The sequence below is a fragment of the Ranitomeya variabilis genome, chromosome 1 (assembly GCF_051348905.1).
Source record: "Ranitomeya variabilis isolate aRanVar5 chromosome 1, aRanVar5.hap1, whole genome shotgun sequence".
In the NCBI taxonomy this organism is placed as follows: Eukaryota; Metazoa; Chordata; class Amphibia; order Anura; family Dendrobatidae; genus Ranitomeya; species Ranitomeya variabilis.
The window spans coordinates 547,213,223-547,229,807 of record NC_135232.1 but is presented as its reverse complement, the minus strand read 5'-3'; the positions used below and the strand labels follow the sequence as shown (position 1 = coordinate 547,229,807).

The 16,585-nt window shown below is 43.8% G+C and overlaps 1 protein-coding gene across 1 annotated transcript in view; it reads right to left on the bottom strand.

The window, feature by feature from the left end:
- Positions 1-512: 512 nt before the first annotated feature.
- The window catches only part of LOC143796794 (uncharacterized), a 142,793-nt gene continuing 126,720 nt past the window's right edge, over positions 513-16,585 (bottom strand). Inside the window, exons 2-4 of the mRNA XM_077281046.1 lie at positions 2,907-2,981; positions 1,591-1,789; positions 513-1,436 (exon numbers count right to left, since the gene is read on the bottom strand). Of these exons, the coding sequence (XP_077137161.1) occupies positions 1,270-1,436; positions 1,591-1,789; positions 2,907-2,981 (441 nt within the window). The 3' untranslated portion in view covers positions 513-1,269. The remainder of the gene's footprint in view (positions 1,437-1,590; positions 1,790-2,906; positions 2,982-16,585) is intronic.

Genomic DNA, 16,585 nt, shown 5'->3' with positions numbered 1-16,585 from the left:
GGGCAGTGTCGCTGACTGCATGACCCGAGCCTGCTGCAGAGCCCTCACGTAGGCATTGTTGCAGGATTGCATCACCGAAATCTGGAGTTCCGGCGTAAGGTGTTCCACCATGCCCTTACCAATCGTACTTAAAAAATGTTTGGCCGGATTTGAGAGCTCGGCTTCCATATTTTCAAGGCGCCGTTCGATACTGGACAGACGAGTGTCCATTTTATCGCTCAACGCCTTGAAACAGTTCTGGAAAACCGTGCTCAAATGCAAAAATTCGGGCATGGCTGGCCTGTCCGAGGCCCGCTGGCGCTGTCGGGAATTCCCAAACGAAGGTGCGCCAGAGGCCTCGGGCAGGGGAACACCTGATGGACCGGCTGCCGGTTCTCCAGATGGTGGTGCAAGCCTGCTGTCGCTGTGGGAGGGCTGTGACGGGTCAGATGGCGATTCATGAAGGGCCGCTCCTGCGGGGCGAGCTTGCTCGAGGGTGCTGCTGTGTGTCCTGTGAAAAGATAAGGAAAGAATTAGCCTTCAATTAATTACCTATCACATACGCCAACTCCTGTAATAAAATTAACATTACATGACACATCAATACATTACAATCCCGTCTCTCAGTCTGTGTGGCCTATAATAAATTGCTGATTGTTATAGCCAGCTGACCATTAGGGCTGACGATAACAATCATGGACATACCTACGGCAGAAAATGACTGGTCATTCCCGCTGACAAAGCCAATGCATACCTCTGTCATCGTTTTCAAAAAATTTTGGACAAAAAATCTTTCTTGATGCTGCCTATGCCGCCAAAATATTATAAAATTTAAAGTCAAGAAAAATTAAAAAAAAAAAAAAAAACAGTCACTTTGCTGATCTGATCGCAGGAACGGCCATGACGTTAGGATCATGTGATCCAGACGTCATCATTATTCCTGCGATCAGAACTACCCTGACTCAGAACGTAACCTGTCATGGACTACAATGACTCACGCCTAACCCAAAAAATTACTAATGGGCTATATACCATTACACTAGGGTAAAAGGATGGCCAATATGCTACGCTGACTACATGGATGGCCAATACACTATGTTCCTTTGGAAATATACTATGTGGATACGTGGCTAGAACGTGTACTATGTGGCTGCGATATAGTGGCCTGGCAATATACTATGTGGATGCACAATGTACGTGGCTGGGCAATGTACTATGTGGCTGTGCAATATGCTATGTGTCTGGGCAATGTACAATGTGGCTGTGCAATATGGTATGTTGAGAAAATACTTACTGTCGGCGGCTAAGGACCGGTCTTAAGAACTGTAGTGCCCTGTTATATTTATAGGGCACCGACTTGGACGCAGCAGCACCACTCCGAGCTTGCTCCTCCGCAGCACGGATCCCCTTATTGAAACGGTCCTTCATGGATCGCCATCTGGTCCTCAACTTTTTCACTGTGAATGTAAAGACAAAAAAATGGTTAGATATTTAGCATTTTAAAAGGATAAAACAACCGTGTGCGATGCCAAGTTTAGGCGTTGATCGCATCACACACGGTTGTGTTTATCCTGGCAAGATGGGTCATAGCAGCGTCTCTGCAATACTCACTAAAGTTGCCTTTGGCCTTCGCTGAGGCACTGTCAAAGCCATCCCACAGCGACTTTGCCACCTCTGCCCACAAACGCCTCGACACCACCTGGTCCATGTGCCGAGGGTCACGGCTGTCCCACAACGGGCCACGCTCCTGGATGCTGGAGATCAGGAGGTCAACATCAATTCCGGTATCTCCTTGGTCCCGTTGTGAAACCTAGAAAAATTAGAAAACAAATAGGTTACAAATATGCAAATATTAACAACTACCAGCACCTGGCATGATAGGTACCTTTGCCCTATCCTTTGCCATTTGATGTATGTATATTGATGTTTTCTACACCTGTATTTAGGAATGTTTGTGTGCAGGGAGTTCAACTTTATTTTACCTTCCCCCAATACTTGCTGCCCTGACAAGCTATAATGTAATTAAGCTTAGTAAACATCCCTAGTGAAACCAGGATGCTCCTCAAATGTAAAGGCCCCGTCTCACAAAACGAATTACAAACGATCACGACCAGCGATACGACCTGGCCGTGATCGTTGGTAAGTCGCTGTGTGGTCGCTGGGGAGCTGTCACACAGACAGCTCTCTCCAGCGACCAACGATCAGGGGAACGACTTCGGCATCGTTGAAACTGTCTTCAACGATGCCGAAGTCCCCCTGCAGCACCCGGGTAACCAGGGTAAACATCGGGTTACTAAGCGCAGGGCCGCGCTTAGTAACCCGATGTTTACCCTGGTTACCAAAAAAAACAAACAGTACATACTCGCCTTTCGGTGTCCGTCAGGTCCCTTGCCGTCTGCTTCCTGCTCTGACTGAGCCGCCGTACAGTGAGAGCAGAGCGCAGCGGTGACGTCACTGCTGTGCTCTCACTTTACGGCGGCTCAGTCAGAGCAGGAAGCAGACGGCAAGGGACCTGACGGACATCAGATGGTGAGTATGTACGGTTTTTTTTTTTTTACATTTACGCTGGTAACCAGGGTAAACATCGGGTTACTAAGCGCGGCCCTGCGCTTAGTAACCCGATGTTTACCCTGGTTACCAGTGAAGTCATCGCTGGATCGGTGTCACACACACCGATTCAGCGATGTCAGCGGGACCTCAACGACCAAAAAAAGGTCCAGGCCATTCCGACACGACCAGCGATCTCGCAGCAGGGGCCTGGTCGCTGGTACGTGTCACACATAGCGAGATCGCTACTGAGGTCGCTGTTGCGTCACAAAACTAGTGACTCAGCAGCGATCTCGCTAGTGATCTAGCTATGGGGCCTTAATGTTCCTCACAGCAGGATGCTACTCAAAAAAAAAGATAAAAAAAAAAAAAATACTCACTCGCCGGCCTGACGCCACATCTTGGCCCCGATCTCTCTGCTCCCGCTGACTGCCTTCCCCCTCACTTGAAGAAGCCTGTAAAAATTGTATACAAAAATTATTGTCAATGCTACAAATGGCAGCGAATAGTAAGCAACTGGACATAATTACTCACCGCACTCCCCCGCGCCGATTGGCTATGCTCAGAAGAACTTGGCATTCTTGAAAAATTGTTCTGCAAAGAAAAAATGAGCAAAAAAATCACATCCAATGCCACATACAATAAAATAGGCCCAAAACATTAAAACAACCACAATTGACTGTTGACTGCTAGGACAATGCAAACTCAAAAAGCGACACCACAACGCCATACATTGCAAGAGAATACAATCGAAGAAACAATACAAGAATAGACCCAAACAAAATTAAGCAAAAATAGACACCTATGTCAAAATTTTTAAAGATAAAAACTTTTAAAAAAAACCTTACAGGAAAAAAAAAGTCACAATGAAATAGCAAACTAATGAATGCCATAATTTACAATTACAACAAGACATGATCCAAAACAACACCATCTGGTGACATCCACCAAAATACATCAGAAAAAGGCGATAAATACCATTCTAGATAATAAGCAATAAACATTACGGGACAACCGCTGTTACAATATACAGCAACCAAAAGAAAAACCATAGTCAAATAGAAAAGAAAACACAATAAATTTAAAAAAAAGGGCCCCAACTAAAAAAAAAAAAATAAATAAAGGCCATACTACACACTTGGCAATGGAAACATTCAAGAAATCAGATACATACGGAAGAAGCCATACGGAAAACGACGTAAAACCATCATAGATAAAAACCAAAAAAAAAAAAAGGGAAAATACAATTGAAAAGAGAATGGCATAGCAGCACAGAACAATACAATACAAATGAAACATCATAAATGTAGCCCCCCCACCAGCAAGAAAAGACACTCAAGGAAAGAAAAAAAAAAGGCAACAGCATAATAAAACACAGCAAGACATGAGCCAAGAAAACGCCATACGGTTACCCCCAACAATAGAAACCATAAAAAGACATGCAACAGAAATTTACCAAGAAAAAATGAGCCAAATTAAAGACATTGAACAACCGCATGACACCAGAACAACCCAAAATCCCTAAAACCAATCCAAAACCAAGCAAGGCCGGTGACAAGAAACGCCATCATATAACGCCAGAAGTACATCAAAACCAGATTAAAAAACACAATTTTTCACTAACAACCCACAGTGCCATAACCGTACAATAGCACAGACCAAACATTGCACAAATTAAATCAAAATAAAAAAATAAAACACAGAATAAAAAATATGCAAAGAGAAATATATACTTACAGGTTTGGAAAGCAGATTGCTCCTCTCAGTGTCTTCTCTGTGTGTTGTGTGGATAGCCTTGTGAAAGACAATGACAACCCCCCTTTTTTTTTATATATATAGTGTTTTTTTAGTGTCTAGACAAAAGTCTAGACAATGTTTTGCATATTTTATTGAAAAACGCATGCGTCGTACAACGCACCACGACACAAGTACTTGCGTCGTCTGCGTTGTCAATACAAGTCAATGGGAAAAAAGGCGCATCGACGACGCAAACACGACGCAAACACGACGCATGCGTTTTTTACAAAGTCTGCGCCGCCCAAAAAATGCAACATGTTGCGTTTGCCGCGCCCTGACAGGTGCGCCCTAACGCCGCATGCAGCGTACAACGCACCGAAACGCATGACAACGCATGTACATGCGGCGCCATGCGGCCCCAATGTTAAAGATAGGGCCGCACGCCGCATGCGTTTTGTTGCGGCGACGACGCTGCGGCGCACACCGCAAATGTGAACGTAGCCTTACCTGTTTTACATGCCAGCCTGCAGACCGGTCCCTACCGGTTCTTCCAGTGTTCCAGTCTTGTCTGCCTGTCCTGCCAGAGAGCCAGCCGTACCTGCCTGCCTACCAGAGAGCCAGCCGTGCCCGCCTGCCTGCCAGTGTCTCTGTTGTACCCGTCTGCCTGCCTGTGTCCCAGCCGTGCCCGCCTGTCTGCCTGAGTGCCAGCCGTGCCCGCTTGCCTGTCTATGTTCTGTTCCCCGGTGGGATCAGCAGCCACAGCCAGACACCACCCTGGAGTAGTACCCGGTAGCTTCCTATTGCACAAGTCTGACCTCACCATCAGAGGCTCCAGCGAACACCTAGGAAGCTACTTAGTTACGCCCCTTCCAGGGAAGTTTGGTCTGTGGTCCAGTGGGGCCACACCCCCGCACGCCCGCGCCAACCAGTCTGAGCGCGAGCGTGACATCGCCGTATGGAAGCCATACGGATGCCATACGGATGACACACGGATACATTTGTCCGTAAAAATCGCATCCTCGCATTGAGTACGGAACAGTGTTTTGGGACAATTTCTGCGTATTACGGCCGTAAAAAACGGACCGTATTTCCATACGCTGTGACGCCGGCCTTATAGGGGCTAATTTAGGGATATTATTTCTGCAGTGATGTATTTATTTTATTTTTTGAGGATACTGTTTTGTATGCCGGGGCAGTCCTGTTACTGTGCAGAGCGACACTAAGGTGGTAATATGTTTTTCAGTCATGGTGTGGCGGTATATGTTCCATGTATGTGCTGTTATTTGATCACTATGTGGTGGTAATATGTGGTCTGGTCATGGTGTTGTGGTATTTGTACCTTGTATGTGATATTATCTGGTCACTGTGGTGGTAATATGTGGTCTTGTCATGGTGCAGCGATATTTGTCCCTTGTATGTGATATTATTGGTAATTTTAAAAATTTAAACATAAATAAAAATATACCTAAATTGTATTGGATATTTTAACAAATGTTTAATAGGTTAGATTAGAGTAGGGCCCAGCCAAAATAGTCTACCTTATTGTAGCGGCGGCTTTAAAAAATCTTTTGGCCAAAATAAAAGCTGCTGGCTATGTATGTGTACATATTAGTCCATAAATTTACCAAAGGAACACATTCAAGATACCATTAACACACTAAAGCCTATCCAAGAAATTAGACAGGCCACATGAATGTAAAGTTCAAGATTCATTAATTTTATTAGTACAAAATGATTAAAAACTCAAACAATTATATACAGGCCAATTAAAAGATACCTCCGATCAAATAATAAACAGGTCACATGTGAGTACCACCTTATAACTAAAAGGCAACAATTTTACGGCACACTACAAACAGAGTGAAATCCTTAGTGTATCATGATGGCAATAGGTAAGATGTATGAGGAATTTTCATAAGCACCACAGTGCAAGCTACTAAATGTGTGTGTATAGGGTAAAGACACCAAAATAATATGTGGGCTAGATGTGGCTACAACTGCAAAGGCACACTAAATGCTGGAACAATGGGGCCCTACTTGCCAACCAAAAGCTACCACTGAATACGCATATAAAGTAATAAATGCTGATAAGCTAAAGTAGAACCTCAAAACATAATTACCAAGGTGGGAGCTCACAGGACCTGCTAAATCCATTTTAGCAGGTCCTGTGAGCTCCCACCTTGGTAATGAGCTTTGGTGATGCCCCCTGATGCGCCCCCTGCTGGATGAACTCATATGAACTCGAGCCTGGGAACTTTTCAGAATATTTTCCCAGGCTTGAGTTCATATGAGTTCATTCAGCAGAGGGCGCATCACCGTGACTCATGTTAACTACAGGCCATTCCCCTGCATTCCATTCATTCACAAAGTTTTACAGACAGGAGCACAGCTGCATTAGCAGAGCTCCTGGGTGTAAAATGATTTAACCCCTTCAGATGGATTTACAGCGAGGGGCAAGACTGAATGACGGAATATTGTTGTTTATTTTGTTAAACTTTATTTCAGGTGACAAGGGTCTTCAGGTGGATTAAGAGTATAATAAACTATTAAAACACCATGTGTCTTTATTTCATTAAAATACTTTTTAATAATTTGTGTGTGTTTTATTAACCATTTCGTACTATTGGATTAATAATGGATAGGTGTCATAATTGACGTCTCTCCATTATTAACCTGGCTTAATGTCACCTTACAATAGCAAGGTGACATTAACCCTTCATTACCCCATATCCCACCACTACACGGGAGTGGGAAGAGAGAGGCTAAGTGCCAGAATAGGCGCATCTTACAGATGTGCCTTTTCTGGGGTGGCTGGGGGCAGATGTTTTTAGCCAGGGGGGTCCTATAACCATGTTTCCCTCTCTAGGCTATTAATATCTGCCCTCAGTCACTGGCTTTCCCACTCTGGCGGAGAAAAGTGCGCGGGAGCCCACGACAATTTTTTCTGGGATTTAACCCTTTAATTTAATAGCTAGAGACCCCAAATTTTACACAGAGACACTTGTTACATTAGTAAAGAGGAATATGTAATAAAAGAAGGGATATGAGATGGTTTACTGTGCGTAAGCCATGTCTCATATCCTGTCGGGTTTGTGGAGGAGATAGCAAAAGCCGGCAATTGAATTATCGGCTTTTATGCTATCTAGCGCTATATGAAATATAAATATATATATATGTGTCTCACTGACATATATATATATATATATATATATATATATATATATATATAATGTATATATGTATTTAAGAATATTTGAGCCAATGGATCCATGATATGTCCATTTTGCAAGCCTGCGTGAATAAAACGCCATACGGATGACACATGGATACATTTGTGCGTAAAAATCGCATCCTCGCATTGAATACGGAACAGTGTTTTGGGACAATTTCTGCGTATTATGGCCGTAAAAAGCAGACCATATTTTCATACGCCTAGTGTGACGCCGGCCTTAATGTGTGGTTAGTGAGGATATGGTGCAGATGTGGAGTTTTTCTATGAGTGGGCGGTGGGACTGTGGAAGGTTTTAGGGGTGGAGCCAGGGCCGGGGTGGAGCCTTGGCAGAGTCTCAAGGGGGCCCTGAAAATTTTGCCAGTATGGAGCCCTGAAATTCCTAGTGGTAGCCCTGGCTGAGGGAAGCACAGCCGGATAGAAGACTTGGCTCTGGACTCACTTTACAGGTAATAATTGACCTATACAGGGCCGGCGTTAGGGCCAGGCAGACTAGGCAGCTGCCTGGGGCCCCCAGCCCCTTGGGGGCCCCCAGCATCTACAGCAGACGCTTCACTGATAATAGCATTATCAGTGAAGCTTCCGATGTAGAGACTGGTTAAGGACCTGTAGTGACATCACGATCAGGTGACCTGCCATGTGACCGTGATGTCACCACAGGCCATGTACTCAGGGACTGGATGTTTCTGCAGTGAAAAAGGAGCGTGCAATGAAGCACAGGAGCAGCGGCCACTGAACCTCCCCCATCAGAGTGATAGAAGCGCTCATTGGCCAGTGCTCCTGCCCTCCTGCACGGGGCCTCTGAGGGAAGAGAGAGCTAGAGATGGCAGCTACCAACCTGAGCTGTGAGGTAAGCAGTGCAGCACTGTGTGAGCTGCTCCTGTCATTCTGTCAGCTCCTCCTGCACAGAGCCTCTGAGGGGGAGCTAGAGATGGCAGCTACCAACCTGAGCCGGCAGATAAGTAGAAGTGCACCGTCCCACTGTGTGTGCTGCTCCTGGTGATGATGGCTCCTGTCCTGCTGTCAGCTCCTCCTGCTCTTGTTGGCAGTCCCAGCAGAGGAGAGGGCAGGGAGGTGTCTGCTGGGACAGTGCTGCTGGGAGCAGGAGGGCTGCAGCTGATAGTGTGGAACATTTCATTCCCTCCAGCATAAAACATGTATCTGAGGTGTGTGCAGTGTAGTGTGTGCTGTGTGTGTGTGTTTATGTGAATCACATGTATCAAATGAGCATTTGTTGTGCCGCATCTGTGTGTATGTGTGTGTGTAGGTGTATGTGTGTATATAAGTGTGTGCCGTGTATGTATATAAGTGCGTGCCATGTGTGTGTATATAAGTGCGTGCCATGTGTGTGTATATACTGTAAGTGCGTGCCATGTGTGTGTATATACTGTAAGTGCGTGCCATGTGTGTATATACTGTAAGTGCGTGCCATGTGTGTGTATATAAGTGCGTGCCATGTGTGTGTATATACTGTAAGTGCGTGCCATGTGTGTATATACTGTAAGTGCGTGCCATGTGTGTATATACTGTAAGTGCGTGCCATGTGTGTATATACTGTAAGTGCGTGCCATGTGTGTGTATATACTGTAAGTGCGTGCCATGTGTGTGTATATACTGTAAGTGCGTGCCATGTGTGTGTATATAAGTGCGTGCCATGTGTGTGTATATACTGTAAGTGCGTGCCATGTGTGTATATACTGTAAGTGCGTGCCATGTGTGTATATACTGTAAGTGCGTGCCATGTGTGTATATACTGTAAGTGCGTGCCATGTGTGTATATACTGTAAGTGCGTGCCATGTGTGTGTATATACTGTAAGTGCGTGCCATGTGTGTATATACTGTAAGTGCGTGCCATGTGTGTGTATATACTGTAAGTGCGTGCCATGTGTGTGTATATAAGTGCGTGCCATGTGTGTGTATATACTGTAAGTGCGTGCCATGTGTGTGTATATACTGTAAGTGCGTGCCATGTGTGTATATACTGTAAGTGCGTGCCATGTGTGTGTATATACTGTAAGTGCGAGCCATGTGTGTGTATATACTGTAAGTGCGTGCCATGTGTGTGTATATACTGTAAGTGCGTGCCATGTGTGTGTATATACTGTAAGTGCGTGCCATGTGTGTGTATATAAGTGCGTGCCATGTGTGTGTATATACTGTAAGTGCGTGCCATGTGTGTATATACTGTAAGTGCGTGCCATGTGTGTATATACTGTAAGTGCGTGCCATGTGTGTATATACTGTAAGTGCGTGCCATGTGTGTATATACTGTAAGTGCGTGCCATGTGTGTGTATATACTGTAAGTGCGTGCCATGTGTGTGTATATAAGTGCGTGCCATGTGTGTGTATATACTGTAAGTGCGTGCCATGTGTGTGTATATACTGTAAGTGCGTGCCATGTGTGTATATACTGTAAGTGCGAGCCATGTGTGTGTATATACTGTAAGTGCATGCCATGTGTGTGTATATAAGTGCGTGCCATGTGTGTGTATATACTGTAAGTGCGTGCCATGTGTGTGTATATAAGTGCGTGCCATGTGTGTGTATATACTGTAAGTGCGTGCCGTGTGTGTATATAAGTGCGTGCCATGTGTGTGTATATACTGTAAGTGCGTGCCATGTGTGTGTATATATAAGTGCGTGCCATGTGTGTGTATATACTGTAAGTGCGTGCCATGTGTGTGTATATAAGTGCGTGCCGTGTGGGTATATACTGTAAGTGCGTGCCGTGTGTGTGTATATAAGTGCGTGCCGTGTGTGTATATGTGCGTACCATGTGTATGTATATAAGTGCGTGCCATGTGTGTATATACGTGCATGTCATGTATGTATGTATGTATAAATGTGTGCCATGTTTGTGTGTATGTGTGTGAATAAATGCATGCCATGTATGTGTATAAGTGCGTGCCATTTTCATGTATGTATGTGCCATGCGTGTTTGTGTATAAGTACATGCCATGTATGTGTGTGTGTATACAAGTGAATGCCGTGTGCGTATAAGTGTGCCGTGTATGTGTGTATAAGTGCGTGTCGTGTGTGTGTGTATAAGCATGTGCCTTGTACATGTATGTATGTGTGTATAAGCATGTGCCGTGTAGGTATGTGTATGTATATATATATATATATATATATATATATATATATATATATATATATACATTTTTTGCATTACTCTAACTTGAATATATGTTAGTATATGTAGATGGCTGGGTATAGACACACAGTGATAGCGTGTGAGTGTGGTGTGTGTGTGTTTGTGTGTCATGCACATTTTTAAATACTGGCTGAAGAACAGACGAGAGTTCATATATATATATAAACATGTTGACAATCGTGCAGCAAATGAGCAAAATGCTCATTTATAGGACATTTCATAATTTTCCCACATTATTATGAAAAAATTACAGCACATCCTGCACCCAAAGTATTATATAATGTATTTAAGGAGACAGAGTCTGTCCATTTGATACCAACTACACCAAAATGGACACTGACTCCGACTCTCCAGCCCTCCTGCTTATAACATGAAACTATATGGGGACAGATTCATCTACTAGTGTTCTGTCCCCATCGTTCTTCATTAGCCGGTGTAAAGAGGCCGAGAAACAAGAGCCAAACGACTTCAATATTGTAGATCACACGCATTGAACGGCCTGAACTCAGCTCATGTCAATACAACCAAAATGTTTGAGAGTCATGGTGCAATATGTGAGCATTGGGGGCCTCATTTTAAACTTTTGCCTAGGGCCCCACATTGTCTAAAACCGGCCCTGGACCTATAGATAATGGCCTATATGCACAGATATATTGGGCCACTTGGCTGTCCTCTGAGCAGATACTTCTGCCTTCATGCACTGGCATTTTCTATAGTCTCTTCCTCTGCACCTGGGTTTCCCCCTTTAGGCTTTATATCACCTAATTAATGTCTAATCATTTATAGCAAATGGGCAGAACTGTCTGCTTCTTGGGAATGTTAATTGAAGACTGTTTTGTTGTGTGGCCCTCACATGAGGCAGCCATCTTGTCTATTTGATGTTTTGCATTTTAGCGAGTTTATTTTACCCCTTCATGACCTGGGGTATTTTCATGTTTTAGTTTTTCGCTCCCCTCCTTCCTGGAGCCATAACTCTTTTACTTTTCCATCAATATGGTCATGTGAGGGCTTATTTTTTGCATGACGAGCTGTACTTTTGAACAACATCATTAGTTTTAGAATGTCATGTACTAGAAAACGGGAACAAAAATTCCAAATGCAGTGAAATTGCAAAAAAAGTGCAATCCCACACTTATTTTTTGCTTGGCTTTTTTGCTAGGTTCACTAAATGCTAAAACTGACCTGACATTATTATTCTCCCAATCATTATGAGTTCATAGACACCAAACATGTCTAGGTTATTTTTTATCTAAGTGGTGAAAAAAAATTCCAAACTTTGCTAATAAATAATAAATTGCGCCATTGTCCGATACCCGTAGCATCTCTATTTTTTGTGATCTCGGGTCAGGTTATGGCTTTTTTTTGTGCCAGGCTGACGTTTTTAATTTTGGTGCAGATACGTTCTTTTAATCGCCTGTTATTACATTTTAATGCAATGTTGCGGCGACCAAAAAAAGGCAATTCAAATTTAGTTTAATCCTTTTTTTATTGATCGGGCGATTCTGAACACGGCGATACCAAATATGTGTATGTTTGATTTTTTATTGTTTTGTTTTGAATGGGGCGAAGGGGGGATGATTTAAACTTTTATATTTTTTTTTAATTTTTTTCATATTTTTTTTAAAAAAAAAATTTTCTTTTACCATGCTTCAATAGCCTCCATGGGAGGCTAGAAGCTGGCACAACTCGATTGGCTCTGCAACATAGGAGCGAAGCTCAGATCGCTCCTATGTAGTAGAATTACAGACTTCCTATGAGCGCCGACCACAGGGTGGCGCTCATAGCAATCCGGCATCAACAACCATAGAGGTCTCAAGGAGACCTCTGGTTGTTATGCCGACGTATCGCTGACCCCCGATCATGAGACGGGGGTCAGTGATGCACGCATTTCCGGACGGATGGCCGGAAGCTATTGCGGGCACATGTCGGCTGTTCAAAACAGGGGATCTGACCTCGGACGTACTATCCCTTCCAAGGTCACAAAGGGGTTAATAAAATATAATGTTTTTACATTAACTTGTTGAAGTGGTAAATTATGTGGCCCCATTTCCCTCCTTCTCATATGGGATAATACAGAGGCCAATTCTTGATAATCCCCTATATGCAGAGGCAGAAACTGCACCAGCTGTGATTCTATGACCCTCTATTTACAGAGCAGTTACTATACTAGCTGTGACTATACCGCCCTCTGTATACAAAGTAGTTACTGCATTAGCGGTGACTATACTGCCCGCTATATACAGAGCAGTTACTGCCCTAGCAGTGGCTATACCGCCCTCTATATACAGGGCAGTTACTGCACTAGCTGTGACTATACCGCGCCCTATATTCAGAGCAGTAACTGCACCAGCAATGACTATACCGCCCCCTATATACAGTGCAGTGACTGCATGAGCTGTGACTATACCGCCCCTATATACAAAACATGACTGCACCAGCTGTGACTACACCGCCCCATATATACAGAACATGACTGCACCAGCTGTGACTATACCGCCCCCTATATAGAGAGCAGTTACTGCACTTATGGTGACTATACCGCCCCTATATACAGAACATGAGAGCACCTGACTGCACCAGCTGTGACTATACCGCCCCCTCTATACAGAATATGACTGCACTAGCTGTGACTATACTGCCCCCTATATACAGAGCAATAACTGAATGAGCTGTGACTATACCGCCCCTATATACAAAACATGACTGCACCAGCTTTGACTACACCGCCCCATATATACAGAACATGACTGCACCAGCTGTGACTATACCGCCCCCTATATAGAGAGCAGTTACTGCACTTATGGTGACTATACCGCCCCTATATACAGAACATGAGAGCACCTGACTGCACCAGCTGTGACTATACCGCCCCCTCTATACAGAATATGACTGCACTAGCTGTGACTATACTGCCCCCTATATACAGAGCAATAACTGAATGAGCTGTGACTATACCGCCCCCTTTATACAGAACATGACTGCACCAGCTATGACTATACTGCCTCCTATATACAGAACATGACTGCATAAGCTGTGACTATACCGCCCCTATATACAGAGCAGTAACTGCACTAGCTATGAATATACTGCCCCCTATATACAGTGCAGTAATTGCACTAGCTGTGACTATACCGCCCCCTATATACAGAGCAGTAAGGCCAGCGTCACAGTAGAGAGTTTTACGGACGTATGAGAGGCTCAAAATCTACGCATTGCACACGGACCAATGATTTCCTATGGGGCAGCTCCTATCTGCCGTATATTTCTCGGCCATATTTTACGGGCGTAGAAAATCACAGCATGCTGCGTTTGTCAGCGTATTGCACAAAAAATACTCCAATGAAAGTCTATGGGAGTGAGAAAAATACGGATTACACACGGACCATGCGTGTGACTTGCGAGAAATACGCATCGGTGTTCTGTAGAAAAGGCCAGTAATTCAGTGCGGTGTACAGCAAAATCACACTGACAGGTTAGAATAGAATAGATAAAATGAATTCATTGAGACACTTATCCCTTATTTTTTTGCATATTCCTGTTAGTAGAGTCTGTGTGCAAAATTTGATGGCTCTAGCTGTTAAAATAAAGGGATAAATCACAGAAAAAACTGGCGTGGGCTCACGCGCAATTTTCTCCACCAGAGTGGAAAAGCCAGTGACTGAGGACAGATATTAATTAGCCTAGAGAGGAACCATGGTTATTGCCCCCCCCCCCCGGCTAAAAACATCTGCCCCCAGCCACCCCAGAAAAGACACATCTGTAAGATGCGCCTATTCTGGCACTTAGCCTCTCTCTTCCCACTCCCGAGTAGCGCCGGGATATGGGGTAATAAAGGGTTAATGTCACCTTGCTATTGTAAGGTGACATTAAGCCTGGTTAACACTAGAAGTCCCAGAGAGGGGTCATTTAACATTTCTACCTTTGGAACCCAGAGAACTCGAAATTTCTGTGACTTCTAGTGTTAATAACGTAGAGGTGTCACTGAGACACCTATCCATTATTAATCCAATAATATTAAAGGGTTAATAATACACACACACACATTAAGAATAAAGTATTTTATTGAAATAAAAGCACACATGGGGTTGTAAAATCTTTATTATACACTTAATCCACCTGAAGACCCTCGTTCCGTAAGGCTATGTTCACACGCTGCGGATTTTGCTGTGGATCCGCAGCGTTTCCACAGCTGCGGGTCCCCAGCGGTTTCCCATGCGTTTACAGTACAATGTAAACCTATGGGAAACGCAATCCGTAGTGCACATGCACATTCCGCAGCATGTCAATTCTTTGTATGGAATCCGCAGCGGTTTTACACCTGCTCCATAATAGAAAACCGCAGGTGTAAAACCGCAGTGGAATCGGCACAAAAACCGCGGTAAATCTACAATAAATCCGCAGGAAAAACACACAGTTTTTGCCCTGCGGATTTATTAAATCTGCTGCGGAAAAATCCACAGAGGATCATTCTACGTGTGCACATACCCTAAAACATCAAAAATAAAAAAGCAACAATATCCCATACCTTTCCGGCGCTCAGTCACGTCCCACGCTGTAAATCCATCTGAAGGGGTTAAATAACTTTACAGCCAGGAGCCTGCTAATGCAGCTGTGCTCCTGACTGTAAAATCTGGGGAATAAATTGAAAGCAGGGGAATGTATCATCGTAGACTTGCGGTGATGCGCCCCCTGCTGGCATAAACTCATATGAACTCTAGCGTGAGAAAATAGAAAAATTCCAACGCTAGAGTTCATATGAGTTTATACCAGCAGGGGGCGCATCACCGCAAGTCTACGATGCTATGTTCCCCTGTTTTCAATTCATTCACCAGATTTTACAGTCAGGAGCACAGCTGCATTAGCAGGCTCCTTGTTGTAAAATTACTTAACCCCTTCAGATGGATTTACAGCCTGGGACATGACTGAGCGCCGGAAAGGTACGGGATATTGTTACTTTTTTATTTTTGATCTTTTACAGAACGAGGGTCTTCAGGTGGATTAAGTGTATAATAAAGATTTGACAACCCCATGTGTGTATTTATTTCAATATAATACTTTATTCTTAGGCTGGCCTCACACTCAGCGTATGTAAATACGGTCCATTTTTTACGGCCGTAATACGCAGAAAAGTCCCCAAAATAGTGGTCCGTATGTCATCCGTAGGCAGGGTGTGTCAGCGTATTTTGCGCATGGCATTCTCCGTATGTAATCCGTATGGCATCCGTACTGCGATATTTTCTCGCAGGCTTGCAAAACCGACATCTAATGGATTTATGTGCTCAAATGTTCGTTAAAACATATATACAGTATATATATATATATATATATATATATATATATATATATATATATATATATATATATATATATATATATATGTCATTGAGACACATATATATATATTCTGTATTTATATTTAATTCAGCGCGATATATGTGAAAAGCCGGTAATTCAATTGCCGGCTTTTCATTTCTCCTTCCCAAACCCGACATGATATGAGACATGGTTTACATACAGTAAACCATCTCATATCCCCTTTTTTTTTCATATTCCACACTACTAATGTTAGTAGTGTGTATGTGCAAAATTTGGGTGCTGTAGCTGCTAAAATAAAGGGTTAAATGGCGGAAAAAATTGGCGTGGGCTCCTGCGCAATTTTGTCCGCCAGAGTGGTAAAGCCAGTGACTGAGGGCAGATATTAATAGCCAGGAGAGGGTCCATGGTTATTGCCCCCCCCCCCCCCCGGTTACAAACATCTGCCCCCAGCCACCCCAGAAAAGGCACATCTGGAAGATGCACCTATTCTGGCACTTGGCCACTCTCTTCCCACTCCCGTGTAGCGGTGGGATATGGGGTAATGAAGGGTTAATGTCACCTTGCTATTGTAAGGTGACATTAAGCCAGATTAATAATGGAGAGGCGTCAATTATGTCACCT